The sequence below is a fragment of the Scyliorhinus torazame genome, chromosome 2 (assembly GCF_047496885.1).
Source record: "Scyliorhinus torazame isolate Kashiwa2021f chromosome 2, sScyTor2.1, whole genome shotgun sequence".
Lineage (NCBI taxonomy): Eukaryota > Metazoa > Chordata > Chondrichthyes > Carcharhiniformes > Scyliorhinidae > Scyliorhinus > Scyliorhinus torazame.
Genome location: NC_092708.1, coordinates 68,336,874 through 68,354,647, shown reverse-complemented (window position 1 = coordinate 68,354,647; position 17,774 = coordinate 68,336,874). Strand labels below are relative to the sequence as shown.

The 17,774-nt window shown below is 48.0% G+C and overlaps 1 protein-coding gene across 2 annotated transcripts in view; it reads left to right on the top strand.

Moving 5' to 3' along the window:
• thsd7ba (thrombospondin, type I, domain containing 7Ba) overlaps window positions 1-17,774 on the top strand; it is a 1,603,431-nt gene that overhangs the window by 860,908 nt on the left and 724,749 nt on the right. For both annotated transcript variants that reach the window (XM_072472193.1, XM_072472199.1), the window contains exon 11: window positions 13,833-13,965. In XM_072472193.1, the coding sequence (XP_072328294.1) occupies window positions 13,833-13,965 (133 nt within the window). The remainder of the gene's footprint in view (window positions 1-13,832; window positions 13,966-17,774) is intronic.

Here is a 17,774-nt window from a genome sequence, read left to right as displayed (position 1 = left end):
GCAGAATATATTTCTGTTTGCACACTATGAGAGAAATGGCAGCTATAATGAATATTGATTCTATTTTTTAACTTGTGTTTTCAAAATCATATTTAAATGGGTGTGATTCTCTTGTTGTGTTGTGCTCAAGCGCCAGTACAATGCAGCTGGAGAATCTCGGGCGAGGCTTCCCGCGAGTTGAAATTCTGCCCAAAATGGCCGGGACCGAATGACGCTCACGGAAGTAGGTCGTAAACCAACTTACGACCAACCTGCCCAGGATGCACCGGCCTCCCTCGATTCTCAGGCCTCCCCAGGGAGGTTGGAGCTAGGCGCCAATCAGTGCTGGTCCACACACACATGGGCCAAGTGGAACGGCACCCAGGGGGGGTCTCCCAGGCTACCAGAGACCCCTGGGTGGTCAGAGTAAGTGCAGGATGGCTCCCTGGCTCTCTCCCTGGAACCCAGGCACCTTGGCACTGCCCAGCTGGCACCTTGGCACTCCCACCCTGGCACTGCCAAAGTGCATGGATGGCACTTCCAAGCCGGCAGGAGCACTGCCTGAGTGTCAGGGTGGCAGTGCAAGGTACAGAATGCCAGGGGCTTAGGGGGGCCATGGCCATGAAATGAGGGTGGAGTGGGGGTTTGAAGGATGGGAAAGTGCAGGACAGGTAAGTCGGGGCCTTCGGAAGGTTTGGGGATGACGAGTTGGGGTCCTGGAAGGGAGGAGATGCCGTAAGGGGGCTTGGGGGGGGCGGGGGGGGGGGGGGGGGCTGAAGAGGAGAATCCCATAGCAGATGTGGGGTAGTGTCCATGTGTGTGGTGGTTTCATTACTCTTGGGTGGGGGGGCAAGCTCAGGGATCAAAATGGCAGCCCGATCTCGGAGTTCAGCTCCCCAGTGGTAAAAAAAATTCTAAATGTGGGCTAAACTGCTGAGGCACTGCCCAAGGCCCAAAATAGTGACTCAGGGCATGATTCTTCCATAAAATCTCATTTGAGTTCATTTGTGGCAGGTTTTTCTGGGAGTTTCCCGCCGGCTCTGCTAACGGGTTCCCCGCCGCGATTCAATGACACTTAGTGACGGAATTGAATCCAAGTCCCTGGTGCTGTGAGACAGCAGTGCTAACCACTGAGCCAATGTGTCACCCCGTAGTTGATTTTCAAACTGTTGACTGTTTTATAAACAAAATATTCTCAAGTGGTGCTGCATGTTGTGTTTGCTGATTGCTACTGCTGGTAGCTGCAAATGCCTGAAGGTCGTATGTTTGTTTGCTGCCACCTCTTTTGATTCTGTGGCCTGTTGTAAGGAAGGGGAAGATGTAGATGACCTGCTGCCAACACTGGAGAAGGAGAGCTCTTTCTCTCTTCTGGGGTGCTCTGTGACAATGTGACTTTCTGATGTGACTTTCCACTGTTGCAGGAGGGGGAGAGGCAGATTGATTCAATTTTGTGAAGGTGTTGAAAAAATGCTTTTGCAGATTGCTGGTGATTTTATTGTAGTGTTGACTGTTCAATGTCTTGAGGCCGTATGTTTGTTTTCTGCCTCTTCCTTTGCTTCTACCAGCTCAGGGGAAGGGGTGTCCTTTTTCTCTTCTGGCATGCTCTCTGTCGGTGTGACTTTCTAAGGTTGCGAATCTACTGCTGGTAGCTGCAGGAAGGGAGAGAGGCGGATTGGTCCGAATAAGCAACTTGATGAAGGTGTTGAAGAAATGCTTTTGCAGGTTGCTGGTGACTTTATTGTATTGTTGACTGTTTCATGATTAATGCCTGGAGGCCATGTGTTTGTTTGCTGCTGCCTCTTTTGCTTCCGTAACCTGAAGTGTGGAAAAGGAGGATATAAGATGACCTGCTGCCAGCACTGGGGTAGGGTGCGCTCTTTCTCGCTTCTGGTGTGCCCTGTGTTGGTGTGACTTTCCACTGTTGAGAGGCTACTGCAGAGAGCTGCGGGATGGGAAGAGAGGGGTGGATTCATCCGAATGCGCAGTTTTGATGAAGGTATTGTAGAAATTGTCTTGCCGATTTCTAGTGGCTTTATTGTACTGTTGACTGTTTAATATTTAAAATGTGTTTGTTTTTCTTCGTATAAATGCACCGCTGTAGCTTTGTGTTTGTACCAATATTCTGTAGTGAAAATGTGATTGTGTGTGTATATGGCGCGGTGTCTTTTCCTTGCTGGTACCTGGCTAATGTGGCTTTTGGACTGTTCAGTCGTTTGTTTTAATCTTTTTGTACAAAGGTACTGTTGACCATTTAATAAACAAAATATTCTCATTCCTGGGGGTATACGTGCCATGTCTCAGATGAGTGTTATTGCCCAGCATTCCAATCAGGCTGTGAAGCCTGGATACTGTGGTTGGACCCTGGATGTGTCAGCACCACAGAGGCAGCAGCCAGCAATCAAACACACTAGAACTGGGCTACAGTACTGGGGATATCCCTGTAACTGGAGGGTGGGTGTGTGGACTAGGGGAGGGTACCTGAGCTTGGTTTCCCTAATGATTCTGGTTGGGGTCTGGGCTCTAGTGGCGCTGCAGTGGCTGCCAGTGCGTGTGCAGGGAAGGGTCCCCAGGGCTCATTGGATGGCCCGTTGAGAGAAGGCAGGCACATCAGGGGCTTTGGGAGCCTTGGGGCTTTGAGGGTCCATAACTGATTGTCGGTCTCTCGCCTTCTCCAATTCCTTACAAATATAACAACATGGATGGTATTGTTGACCCCACAGAGGGTGCCCTCACAGTACTGGTGGCAGCCCAGGTGGCCAGATGCCAGAGAAGCTGGCAGCATTTTCGAAGCAGGCTCAAGGCAGCACCCCATGTGCAGGGGGCCGCCACACATACTGCCGACCCAGTGTAGCCACCTGGGTTGGCCAATTCCCGATGTAAAATGGAAGGGAAATTCAGCCAACACAGGCAGAAACTAGCAGCTGCAAGTTTACTGTGTATTAAACTCTGCAAAAGCCCAGACAGCATCGATACCAGCAACCATCTGCACAATAATGTAGCGGCCATCTACATACTAATGAGCGATCCCCGGGAACAATCAAAACATTTGAGATAAACAAGGCCAAGCCAGACTCCTCGGCGCCAGCAGGAGCCAACACAAAAGAGGTTAACGGACACCTAAAGACCGCCCATCGATCAGGGAACCGCTCCAGTATTGCAGAAATCGAACCAAGTGATTGGAACGAAGTCCAATCACTTGAAACCAGGTACGGGGTCTGCCCCGAAAGGCGGGAAGCCACTGGTGACTATAAAGTAAAGCCCCCAAGTTCAAATCGTCATTCTTGACAGGGTCACTCAGCAATGCAAACCAACCCTTGATAGTGACCTGTCCAGCTGCCGCCAAAGGATGTAAGTCTCAAGTTAATGCTCGCTACGAGATAGGCTCTCCTAGCTACCAGTCCATACCAACTTTTGAATCCCGCAGACTCAGAACCCGAACGAAAGGCCATTTGTTCCCCTGACCTGGTAGGCCAGTCCGAAGCTAAGTATTGGCCTGTTAGTGATAGAAATAGCTTAGAAAGTAGAGTTTATGCATGAGTAGATTTGACTGTGTGTAAATAAATGTGCTTTGATTTGAATCTTACTAATTGGTGTACTGAGTTATTGATCATTATTCGAACTTGAACCTCGTGGCGGTATCATAAAGATACCTGGCGAATCTAGAGCAAAGGTTATAAAACAGAGCCAATTGAACCAACCAAAAGTTAGCAACACCGGCTGCCTGTCAGGCCCGAGAGAGATCCGGAGGGAGGAGGCCTGCGATGGCCCAAGGTGTACAGGCGATGTTGGTCATTTGAAGAGACGTCATACATCTTGTGCTAGAGGAGGAGGCTGCGCTTCAACAAGAGGATGGTGAGGCACCTGTGCCATGTCCTTGCAGACTTGGTACCCCGTGGAGGAGAAGGATACCTGCTCCCAGTGGCTGTGAAAGTCGCCGCAGCACCGAACCTTTATGCCAACGGTTCATTCCAGGGCCCGAGCGAGGACTTGTGCAGCAGCTCTAAATCCCCAGAAGTGCATCCGTGAAGTCACGACCAGCTGACTATATAAACTTCGAGTTGGATCAAGCCCACCAAGATACCTGGGCAGCAGGATTCTCCGCCATTGCCGGAATGCCCCAGACCCAGGGTGTAATTGATGGCATGCATGTCGCCTTTTGCACACCTGGGTATCAGGGAGCTCCTTCATTACAGGAAGGGGTTCCATTCCCTGAATGTTCAGCGCACATATGATCACTACCCCCGTATAATGCACGTGTGTGTACGCTTCCCGAAGTGTACACACAAAAGCTACATACTGGGACACTCAGAAATTTTCGGCATCTTCGAGGACCACGCCAGGCTGACAGGTTGGCTCTTTCTGCTTGGAAAATTAATTTGTTTTTCAGCCTGGGGAGATGATGTCAGTGCTGGGTCGAGCTAAGCAATTCAGAAACATTTTGAAAAGTTTTGGAGAGGAGTTAAAGTCTGATCTGGCAATCCTTGTTTTGACCACAAGTAAATGCAGTTTTCTCTCATAGTAGCATAGTTATCAGGTATAATCAGCCAGGACCTCAGTGGGTACCATTTATCCCCCAAGATAAACCGGGCAGCACAGTAGCACAGTGGCTAGCACTGTGGCTTCACCGCACCAGGGTCCCAGGTTCGATTCCCCGCTGGGTCACTGTCTGTGCGGAGTCTGCACGTTCTCCCCGTGTGTGCGTGGGTTTCCTCCGGGTGCTCCTGTTTCCTCCCACAGTCCAAAGATGTGCAGATTAGGTGGATTGGCCATGATAAATTGCCCTTAGTGTCCAAAAAGTTGAGGAGGAGTTATTGGGTTACGGGGATAGGGTGGAAGTGAGGGCTTAAGTGAGTCAGTGCAGACTCGATGGGCCGAATGGCCTCCTTCTTCACTGTAGGTTCTATATTCTATAATGTGCAAACTCCACATGGACAGTGACCCAGAGCCGGGATCAGACCTGGGACCTCGGCGGCGTGAGGCGGGAGTGCTAACCACAATGCCACCATGCTGCCCTCACAGAAGTCCTTATTAACAGGACTGAGCTATGTACATATTTACGGACTAGGTCCTTACATGTTGCTATTGATCTTTAGACTGGTCTTAACTCTAGGCCATGTGACCTACATCACCTTGTGGGTGGTACTGTACTCAGTCCCATGTTAACCCTTTAGATGCCAGATTATATTACAATAAAGACCCTATTGAGTCACTTTCTTTTAGGGAACCAAACTCACCCCAGGGGACGGGACAAAATTCGACACCATGTAGAATCTGCTCTCAAACAACTGAACAAGCCATTCAGTTATATCAAATAGTTAAAATAAGAATAAAACCAGACAGAGAACTCAGGCCTATGAATGACCTGGTATAATCATACCTACAAGAATATCCCTATTAGCCAATGTTTGAGGCTGCACAATCGACATCCTACCCCACTCTCCGGAGGGACCTACTGGAGTCCAGGGATGCAGTGACATACAGTCAGAGAGTCCTCAACCATTATTCCAAATCCCATGATGCCTCAAACATGGGCAAGGAAACATATTGCTGATTGTATTTATTGCACTCCTTCAGCTGATGAAGCGCTATTACATTGAATCCTCCACCAGAAGAGATACCAGCCTTCCGCCAATTCAATTAAATTCAGGTGACAGCCAGAAATGGCTGAATGCATTGTTTTTAGCAAAGGCTATGGACCCTGACAACATCCCACCTCTAGGAGACCTGTGCAATATGGAAATTTCTCAGGTGTACACTATCCAAAGAGAAACCTTGCCAATTGCCACTCCATCAGACTGCTCCAAATCATTAGCAAAGTGATGGAACGAGTTGGCAACAATGCTCACCAGTGTTCAGTTTGGGTTCTGTTAAGACCTCTAGGCTCAGAACTCATTATAGCTTTGGTCCAAAAATGAATGTCAGCATCAGTATTCATCAAAGAAAATAACTTTGTGGAAGATGATTCCTGGTACGGTGTGTGGACAGTCTGGGTAACGTTGCCATCAAAAAGGAGGAGATATTGGGTGTTTTAAAAGACATTAAGGTACATAAGTCTCCTGGGCCAGATGGGATTCACCGCAGAATACTGAGGGAAGCAAGAGAGGAAATTGCTGGGGCATTAACTGCCATCTTTGTATCTCATTGGCTACAGGTGAGATCCCAGAGGACTGGAGAATAGCTAATGTGGTACCGTTGTTTAAGAAAGGTAGCAGGAATAATCCAGAAAACTACAGGCCGGTGAGCCTCACAATTGGTAGTAGGTAATAATAATCATTGCTTATTGTCACAAGTAGGCTTCAATGAAGTTACTGTGAAAAGCCCCTTGTCGCCACATTCCTGCGCCTGTTCTGGGAGGCCGGTATGGTAAATTATTGGAGAGAATTCTCATGGACATGGGGCGAAATTCTCCTACCCGCCCCGCCACATTTCTGCCCCGACCGGCCGGCGGGAGTCTCCGTAACACCGGCCGGTCAATGGGGTTTCCCATTGTGGGGCAGCCCCATGCCGTCGGGAAACCCCCGGGCGCCGGCAAAACGGAGACTCCCGCCAGCGGAGAATGACGCCCATGATTTATACCCATTAGCGACAGACAGAAGGTTTTGTGAAGGGGAGGTCGTGCCTCACAAACTTGATTGAGCTTTTTGAAGAGGTGACAAAGATGATTGATGAGGGGACGGTGGTGGATGTTGTTTACATGGGCTTCAGTCAAGCCTTTGACAAGGTGCCTCTTGGCAGGCTGGTACAAAAGGTGAAGTCACAAGGGATCAGAGATGAGGTGGTAAGATGGATCGTGAACTGACTCTGTCACAGAAGGCAAATGCAGTAGAAGGATGTATTTCTGAATGGACGGGTGTGACTAGTGGTGTTCCACAGGGATCTGTGCTGGGATCTCTATTGTTTGTAGTGTCCATAAACAATTTGGAGGAAAATGTAGCTGGTCTGATTAGTAATTGCGCAGATGACAACAAGGTTGGTGGAGTGACAGATAGTGTTGAGGATTGTCAGAGGATACAGCAGGGCATAGATAGGTTGGAGACTTTGGCAGAGAAATGACAAATGCAGTTTAATCCAGACACATGTGAGGTAAGGCAGTTTGGTAGGTCTAACATAAAGGGGAAATATACCATAAATGGCAAAACTCCTATGAATATAGAAAGTCAGAGCGATCAATTCCAGCCCCACAGGCCCCGGAGTCACAACAAAAGTGATTTTAAGCAATAATTCTTATCAAAAAATACCCCAAATCTTTGGCCCTTGGCTATCCAATAATTACAATCACCAGGTTTGTCAGTTAAAACTTTTTAACTGGAACAAATATGAAATATGCAGTTATAAAGCTGCTTAATGTCAAGCCAATAACTGACTTCCCCCTTTAACTGCCTCAGCCTCTATGCACACACGGAAGGCAGACATACAGAGGGGTGTAAAGAGTTAAAATAATAGGCACTAAGGTCAAAGGATAAGAGTCCTTGCTTCAGATGATGAGTCCTTCAGTGCTCTCTCTTTAGAGTATGAGGGTGGTTTAAAGTCTGGCTTACAGCCCATAATGATCTCCCTTGCGGTTAGCAATATATTACTCACAGCTTTTCAAGGAGTGGCCCCTGGCTTCACACCAACCTCTTCTGCAGAGGGTTATCAGATCCCGGTCTCTGTTTACAAAAGCCTTTTTCTGAAGAAAGAGAGTTGGTTCACATAGTGACCCTTTGGTGAGAATTCGCTGGTTATATTTCTGGAGAAAACAGAATGAGAAAAAGAGAGCTTCTCGCCCTTAGCTGCCAAAAGTGAAACTGGAAGCTCTTTAGGTCTCCGAACCACTTCAGTGGGAACAGAACCAATCACCACCTGTTTCTGGGCAAAGCACCACTTCTTAGGTCCATTTATTGTCCACCAGCTACATCAATCAATCAGGTCATCCCTGATGTCAGTCTAAAACAGCACAGCCTTCTGGACCTTGCTGTTCAAATTAAAGGTGCAGGCTGTTTTGCCTTAAAGTCACAGGTCCATTAAACATTCATGGATCAAAAATATAACAGCAGAAAGAAAGAGAAAGTGGAAATAAGGGAATAAACAGGAACAAACAGGAAGGACCCTTACATTGCCACAAAGGAAGTTATGGCTTTTGAAGGCCAATCATCCCAGCCAAGGAAAATCACTACAGGGGTTTGTCAGGACAGTCTCCTTGGTCTAACCACTTTCAGCTGCTTCATTAATAACTTTTCCTCCATCATAAAGGCAGAAGTGGGATTTTTGCTGATGATTGCACATTGTTCACTCCATTCGTAACTCCTCCAGCAATGAAAGCCCATGCTTGCATGCAGCAAGATCTGGATAAATCCAGCTTGGGCTAATATATAACAAGGAACACACATGATACATAAGTGATAGACTAATCCACCTAACTTTGGCATTATATGGGATTAACATTGTAGAATCTGCCACTATCAACTTGGCAATACAGAACTTGAGTATAGCAGAAAAAAGAGACATGCTGTTGAAACTTTTTGGCTGCGACCTTGAGCCCGCACTTGCCATTTGTGGGATCGGCAGCGCAGGTGGAAAATATCCCGAGAATCAGGAAACACGATTCTTGGCGGAGATATCGCATTTCCCGATTATCCCTGGCCCTGGCTGGTGACATTATGAGAATCATGCCCACAAAGGGCGTGAACCTTATATTAATAAATTTCATTGCATTTAAATACTATGAGCGGCGCTGCCACCAAATGCTCCCCTTCACTAAATATTCATCCATCGGCATTGGATTGGGCCAGATGTGAGGCAGTCGAGGGAATCCCCCCAAGACACAGAGGTACGAATAGCCCCTGGGGGGGGGAGGTATAAGGAAATGCAGTGGTACTGCCCCCTGTCATTGCCAGGTTATCACTGTCGACATGGCAGAGCCAACCTGGCAGTGACAACCTGTGCCAGGGGGCAATGCCAGGGCTGGACCATCATGGGAGCCCCATTGTGGCGGTGTGTTGATGTATGATGGGCGGAGGGATTAAATAAATAATCTTTTATTGTCATAAGTAGGCTTACATTAAGACTGCAATGAAGTTACTGTGAAAAGCCCCTAGTCGCCACAGTCCGGCGCCTGTTCGTGTACACGGACGGAGAATTCAGAATTCTCAGCTGGTACAGGAATTGAACCTGCGCTGCTGGCCTTGTTCTGCATCACAAATCAGCTGTCTAGCCCACTGAACTAAACCAAGACAAAATGACATTGCAATAACACAGCGTCTACTCAGTTGCAGTTGGTATTTTTCATTGTATGTTTTTATGATGGAAATATTCTAGAACCGTGACATTTCCAGGTGAATTTCATACCTATGGACATCAATCAATAAATTCCCATTTTATTGCACATTTTTCAAGCGGGTACTATGTTTATAAAATGGTTTTAGAAATGGGGAAGAGAGTAATTGATGGCCTTTTCATGTCGAACTCCTATAAAAGTAGCTACGTGAAGTCTGTTCAGACCGGTGAAGACAGATGACACAAGTTAGTCTTTCTTTCCCGTTATATTGATTGGAACAGGATTTTTTGTAATTTAGACAAATTCAGTGTCTGTATTTAACTATTTACGTGCTGATTACAAAGAACTCAAGGTGGGATGTTCCCTGGTGGTGGAAGGCAGTTCACCATAGGTCACTGGTAGGATCTTCTGGTTCCATTGACATCAGTGATGTTTTGTGTGGCCCGCCCATTCCACCACTGGGGCACCTGCCATGGAGAGTCACCTTCGGTGGGATCAGAAGATCCCGCTGGTGAGAAGGGCCAGAAAATCCCACCCTCAATCTCATCGGATTTCTTCCCTTCAAACACAAAGGGGTTAGTTTCTATTCTGCTAAAATCCCACCAAGGTAAAGATAGAAAGATATTTAAAAAGGTAAACCCACGTCCCGAGCTTTGCAACACACGTACATAAGACAGAGATAGATAGGTTCTTGTTTAATAAGGGTATCAGGGGTTATGGGGAGAAGGCATGAGAATGGGGATGAGAAAGAATCAGCCAGGATTGAATGGCGGAGCAGACTCGATGGGCCAAGTGGCCTAATTCTGCTCCTATGTCTTATGGTCTTATACATGTACACGTGCACATGAGTTGTTAACTTTTAGTCAAATTAAATTTCAATGAGAAAAGGCAAGAAAGAAAATTAGTGTTCACCGTTTATGATTCCTTTGCTGTTGTTCATGCCAGAGACAGTTATTTTAATGCTGGTCCTGATTTTTCTCCTGCAAACATTGCTTGGGATTTTGAAGTGTCCTTCAAACTTCTGTGTCTGTTTCCCCTCATATTAAAAATGTAGGCAGAGTTCCTTTTGATTGAAGTTCTCTATCTCTGTGATATGTTCCAAACTGTAACAGAGATGGGGCTCAAAACCTGAGCACAGCAGGGAGAAAGATGACGTTAGTAATCGATTTGCAGACTACTTCTCCACAGTGCTTTTAGCAACAAGGGTGGTGTAATAAAGTACGTTTCAAAAATAGTGAGCCTAGTCACATAGCCTCTCACTCAATGATGCCTAGTCCGCAGAAGGTAATTGATTAGCTCATGCCTGGAATGACCTTGGCTATTATATTATGGTATAGGTGGTTAGTTTCTTTAATGTCCCAGTTATCAATTCGAAGTGGACCATTCTTAGAATTGTAGAATCCCTACAATGCAGAAGGAGGCAATTCAGCCCATGAAGTCTGCACCTACCCTTCGAATGAGCACTGCACCTATGTTCACTCTCCCATATCCCATTATCCGATAACCTAACCTACACACCTTTGGACACTAAGGGCAATTTTAGATTGGCCAATTCAGCTCACCTGTACATCTTTGGACTTTGGGAGGAAACCGGAATACCTGGAGGAAACCCACAGACACGGCAAGAACGTACAAACTCCACACAGATAGTGACCCAAGGCCGAAATTCAACCTGACCCTGGTGCTGTGAGGCAGCAGTGGTAATCACTGTGCCACAATTGTGATGAGCTAGAAGAGTATATCAATACTTTCTGTACAGTCATTGTCTCAGTAGACTTTCTGAGGGCAATTTTCCTGCCACTTTGCGCCTGGCGCAAATCCTGCTATGTCAGCAAACTACTGGGTGAACCCTGAAATGGGATTTGAACGAGTTGTCAACTGTAATTCCCATCTGATGCAACCTGGTTCACCCCCTTGCAGTGGTGAACCAGATAGGCTGAAACAGATTAGCATATTCAAATCTTTATTTGAATATGCAAGATCAGTTGTGGATCGGATTCTCCCGGCTCCTGCTATTGTCCCACTCACTGGTGCAGCATAGAGCCGGCACGAATCACTACTGGTCTCCGCAAACAGAGATCAGGCTTGCTGACCAAGGAAGGGGACACAGAGGCCATTATAGTCCCCAGGTGGTCGGGGATATGCTGCCAAGGGGTGGGGCCTGAAGGGATGGGACCTGAAGGGGCAGGGCCAGGCTGCCAGTGCCAAGGAAATTGTGAAATTGTCCATTTTCATAGGAAGAATAAAAAAGAAGCATATTATCTAAATGGTGAGAGATTGCAGATGTGGTAAATGCATTTGAGGTTGTTCAGAAAAGGTTTACTGGACTAATACCAGGAATGGGCGGGTTGTCTTGTGAGGAAATGTTGGAAAGGTTAGGTTTGTATGTGCTAGAGCTCATAAGAATAAGAGGCGATTTGATTGAAACCTTTAGGATCTATTGACAGGGCCGATGTGGAGAGAATGTTTCCTCTTATAAGAGAATCTAGAACGAGGGGTCTAAAAAATAAGGGATCACTCACTTAATACAGAGATGAGGAGAACCTTTTTCACTTAGAGGGTTGGGAGTCTTTGAAACTCAATTCCTCAAAAAACAGTGCAATCATAATCCTTGCATTGCTTTAAGGTAGAGCTGGATAGACTGTTCATTAACAAGGGGTTGAAAGATTATCAGGAATAGGCAGGAATATGGGGCTGAAGTTTCAATCAGATCAACCATGATCTTATTGAATGGTGTCACAGGTTCGAGGGGCCGAGTGGCCTACTCCTGGTCCTAAATCATGGGCGGGATTCTCCGACCCCGCGCCGGGTCGGAGAATCGGTGGGGGGACCGTGCAAATCCCCCGTGATTCCCCAATGGGGCCGGCATGGTCGGCGCGGCACCTGTCGGGGGCCACTCTATGCGGCCCCCCGCGTTTCTCAGGCCCAAATGGGCCGAGCGGCTTTAAAAAAAAAACGAGTCCTGCCGGCGCCTTTCTAACAGCCAGCGAGACCTCGGCGTTGAAGGGCCCGGGGGTGGCCTGTGGGGGGGGGGGAGGGCATCCGACCCCGGGGGGTGCCTCCGATGTGGCCTGGCCTGTGATCGGGACCCACCGATCGGCGGGTCAGCCTCGCTATCTCCTGGCCTCCTTTCTTCCTCGCCGGCGCCTGTACTCCTGCGGCATGTTGGGTCGGGGTCGGTGCGGACAAGGGAGACATCGCACATGCGACAAAATTGCGCCAGTGGGATCCCCCGGCGTGCAGTCCCCGGCGTGCATTCCATGGCCGGATCAGCAGCTGGAGTGGCGTGAACCGCTCCAGCGCCCTGCTGGCCCCCTGTCGGGGCCAGAATTGCTGATCCTGGGGTCGTGTTGACGCCGTCGGAAAAGGCAACGGCGTTTCTGATGGCGTTAATCCTGAGCCTCAGGATCAGAGAATCCCGCCCCGTATGTTTCTACGCTTGCATGTGATTAACACGTATTTGACACGTGAAAAAGTGCGCGCGTCTCGTGGTTAGAGGAACAAACAACCCCTTAAACTGTATCTTTGGTTGAAAAGGTATGGATTTTATTTTCAATCACAATTTGTATTCAAGAACATTATAAGTTTGCAAATGCTTCAACAATTATATAAAATCTGAGAAAAGTTAAACGTGCAGATCGCCTTTTGAAAGCAATCAATCAAAATGAATTCAAATTTAATCAATGAACTCCCACAGCTATCATCAAGAAGATTGTTTTACAATTACAGGAGTAAAAAAGCTGTTTTGCTCCAATAACTGTAACATATTCCTGTTAATTAAAATCGGACTGATCGTTTGCATAGTGAATTTGTTGACCAGTCTCTGTTCTTGGTGACATTGTCCTTGAATTGTGTTAACTCAGCCGTACACAGTGATTAGAAGTGCACAGTGAACTGTATCCATTAAAGAAACAAATCTAATTTTGTGATTTCAGCTGGATGAGTGAAGGCAAATCTTTAACTGTTAAAATTCGACGTGCTCTTCCACCAGCAGGCAAAATCAGGAAATAGTATTGCTTCTTCGTCTCTATGTAATTTTGGTAACCTTTGGAAATTTTAGGCAGATGTAATGTAAGATTTTATTCATTTTCAATGTACTGGCAGTTTATAAAAAAATCTCTCGAGTGACGTGAACCAATGGTGTATAGCAGTGTTTCTGTGTAACAGATTGGTTGGATGGGATTTGTGCTTTTGATTTTCCCAATGGTGAGTTCTTAATCTCAGCCAGTCTGTCAGAGAAAGGCAGTGACTGCAAAATGCCTTCTTCCTTGTGGAGAATAGCAAACTCAAATGACAAAGGATTCTGGGTCAGTACATTTTTTTAAAACGCAGAATGGGTAGACATCAGGGATACCTACCTACCATTTTGTCGCGAGAATATCAAGGTTTTTGTGTGCGCTTATGTGTGTGTGTATATGTGTGCGTGTATGTGCACACGTGTGCACTGGGGCGGGTGCTGGTGGGTGAGGGGGCTGTTAAGAAAAATAACTAAAGGGTGATATGTTTGTGAACTGCACCATTATTTTCCTACTTTAATGTCTTGCTTCACGTTGGCAAAATCTCTGACCAATTTTCCATCACTTTGATTTTTCTTCAGGTAATTCTTCTTTGGCCAAACAGTCTCGCCACAGAATTATTATTCAGAAGCCTAACAATCGAGGCCAGGAATGCCCAGATACTCTGTATGAAGAAAGAGAATGTGAAGCACGTCCCCTTTGCCCAAACTATAGGTAAAAGTATTTGAACACAAGGAGTGGATTGAACTATTGCTTATCTCGAGCAGATTCCCATTATCTATGAATTTAGAAGTAACAGAATTTTTAAAAATTGCCAATCATAAGGTGGATTATTTGCTAAAACCGTGTCACGGTTTACTAATATTTCAACGTACTCCATTCATAAATCTCAGTCCGAACAACATTAACACTTAATGCCGTTAAGTTGGTGATATGTATTCCAAATGTTGCTATACCAAAGTGAAAGACTGGTAATAGTCCCATGTGGATTTTAACACAATCGCATTTACCTCAAACATTTGTGCAAAAGGAAATAAAGCTATATAGGGCACTTATTACAAATGTGAATTGTTCAACTGGTGAAATATTGAACATTCACAATTGTGCTATGATATCAGGCCAACCTACTAAAATAAATATCATTAAAAACGGCAGAATTTTACATTTTATTAAAGTACTACACATAACTTTGAAAACATATATGTCTGTTTTTAAAAATGAGAGTATTTTGCAGAATAATCCTAATTGCATGAATGCATTAAAAGAATACAAAAAGATACAGTTGGTGCTTACATTTGGCTGTTGGTCAGAGTCAGCCACAGCTCGCCGTGCACTCACATCTTGAGTCAAAAGTTAGAGATTCAAGTCCCATTCCTGCACTTGAGGAGTACTGAGGCGCACTGCACTATTGGAGGGGGTCCTCATATTGATGAGATGATAACAAATGGCCCATCTGTTCTCTTGATTGAATGTAGAAGATTGCTTGACAATATTTCTGGTTAGTATTCATCCCTCCAACAGCATCGCTAAATCAGATTATCTGGTTATTATCACATCGCTGTTTGTGGAATGTGCTGTGCATAAATTGGCTTTTGCATCATAGAACAGTGACTACACTTCAAAAATTCTTCACTGACAGTAAAATCCTTCAGGGTCTGGTCTGGACCGGACCCGAACAGTTGCTAGGATACCCGACAGAAACTCGAATATTTTATTTAGGTTGTAAAACTGTGAGGAAAGGATACCTCACTCCAGGAATGAGTCCATAAAAAAATAGGGATATGGTATATTAAAATACACTTTATTGCCAACACAGGATTAACCTCATATGAGAAACAGCTTAAAATTACCCATTTACTGGCTGGGGTGGGGGTGCATGCTGCCAAGGACGGGGGGGGGGGGGCGGACGGACCGTGGGACCAGGATTTATCCAAGCACGGACCACCATTGCCGCAGTCTGCAAGGCAGCTATCTTGCTGCGCACCCCACTGTTCACACACCTTGGCCCCTGGTTCACAGCACCCCAGCCTCTACCCTCCACCCCCGCACCGCAGCCTCCACCATACTACCCCGCCCAAAGACAACGGCCACATCAGTCCCGACAGGGCAGCGCCGGATGGAGGCTGCGGAACGTACCGCTGGGAAGAGCAGCACCAGCCTATGTTATCCCTGGCAGCAAATATGTTGGCTTTTCACCCCCTGCAGACAATGGATGTTGGAATTCAAGCAGCAATGGTGGCCCTCCTCCTAGCCGCCGCGGCCCTGGGGGATGCACTGTGGCTGTAGGAGCTGGAGCTGCTCGATGAGGAGGAAGCTGCAGCAGCGGAGCCTGCCGTTGAGAAACAGGAGGCAGCCAGTGAGGAATAGAGAGCCAGCCACCAACAGGCCGAGGAGAAGGAGGTGCAAAGGAGGTGCCATATGAAACCTTATGTGTACCGGCAATGCCTGTCATTCGAGGGCCTGCTGGATCGGGCATACCGTCAAAGACTCTGGCTGAGCAGGTGGACCGTGCGACATGGCGCACCTGGCACTGTGGGGGAGGACACCCACTCCTGGTGGCCGCCAATGTGATGGTCAATCTGAACCTTTACTCCACGGGCTTCTTCCAGGCGCTGAGTGAGGGCCTGTCCAGGATTTCACCGAGTTTGGTGCACAAGTGCGTCTGTGCTGTCACGGAGATCCTATATGCCCAGTTGGCACAATACTTACATTTCAATGTGGATTGTGTCCATTAGGATGCCCGGGCAGTAGGTTTCACCGCAATTGCCGATATGCCCTGGGTCCAGAGGTAATTGATGGGATCGACGGTTCCTGGCCTTTTCGAGGCCCCCCCTCCACCCTCTCCCCGGGCCTGAGTGGCTGGCTCCTGGGCCACAGGGGTTATCCACTGCGGTCGTGGCTGATGACACCTATCTGAGGGCCACAGACCGGCGTGGAGACCCGTTACAACGACGCCCATCCCATGACCAAGAGCGTGATCGAGCGGTGCTTTGGCATCCTGAAGGTGCGGTCCAGGTGCGTGGACTGCTCTGTAGAGGCCCTCCTGTTCAAGTGCTAGGTGGGTCGCCCACACCGTGGTGGCCTGCTGCATCCTCCACAACATCGCGCAGCAGAGGGGCGACATGCTGGAGGAGGAGGATGAACGCCTGTACTCATCTGACAAGGAGGATACAGGGGAGGGTGAAGATAGGCAGACTGTGGGGCCCGGACATGCACGGGAGTCTGCAAAACGTGCGCGCCAAGGTCAGTGCGCAGGGGCACGCTGACGCCACCTCCAGGTTCACCAACTGGGTGGGGAATGGCCAGAGGCACGGATACCGCATCCCACCACCAGATCACTCCCCCTTCCCCTCCCAATGACCACCCCCAGCTGCAATTCTCTCCCTGATACATATCTGCTTCACTACAGGATGCAGGCCCTGGGTTGGCAGTAACAGCGGGTATGGTCCATGGAATGGAGGATGATGACAACCCACTCTGCGATGAGCTCTGGTGCTATGCATCATATGACAATATCTGACTCCTGCTCATGGTCGCACTTACCACCGTCCACCTGGATGATCCCTGCATGCGAGTGGTTACCGGAGCGGTGAGTGCTGGCTGAACTGCGTTCCCTGGGTCAAGCCCACCCCAACGTCCGGCCATTGCCTACCCCCCCACCACGCCCCTTCTGCAGCCACCCCAGATCAGCCCACCCCTCACACCCTTCTGACAGAGCACCGAGGCAGGTAGCAATGTTATGCTCAGCTGTTTAATGTGGAAACATATATACACATTCGTGCCATAGTCCCTATTGCTAAGCTGTGCCCTGCACCTGTGCCAACTTAATTGGTGTCTAACTTTCTGACCTTATGGGCCCATATGCTATGCCTAGGTGGATCCCCAGATGGTACATCGGGAGTGGACTGTAATTCCTGCCCTGAGACCTGGGTCCCCTGTGGCAGCTGTCTTCTGGGGCGGCCGGGCCTGGACGGGGCCACTTGCTATTTGGATGTGCCAGGTGGCCACCCTGGTCTCCCTGTCTCCCTGTCGCCCATGTGATGCACCAGGGACAGGAGCGGGGTGGGGGGTTGTCCGAGGTACTGCAGTGTTCTGACACCGCCCCTGGAGGGGTCACCGACACACACCCCATCACCTCCTCCTCCCTTGGGGTACCCGATGGTCCCCAGGCTACTACATAGAAAAGGTGAACTGTTGCCATGCCCCCTTATCTAGGGAGCTCATATTCCCCAAGATTCATAGGATAACTAATTGTCATAAATGATCATCGAATTTACAGTGGCCATTTGGCCCATCGAGTCTGCACCAGCTCTTGGAAAGAGCACCCTACCCAAGGTCAACACCTCCACCCTATCCCCATAACCCAGTAACCCCACCCAACATTAAGGGCAATTTATCATGGCCAATCCACCTAACCTGCACATCTTTAGACTGTGGGAGGACTGTGGGAGGAAACCAGAGCTCCCGGAGGAATCCCACGCACACACGGGGAGGATGTGCAGACTCCTCACAGACAGTGATCC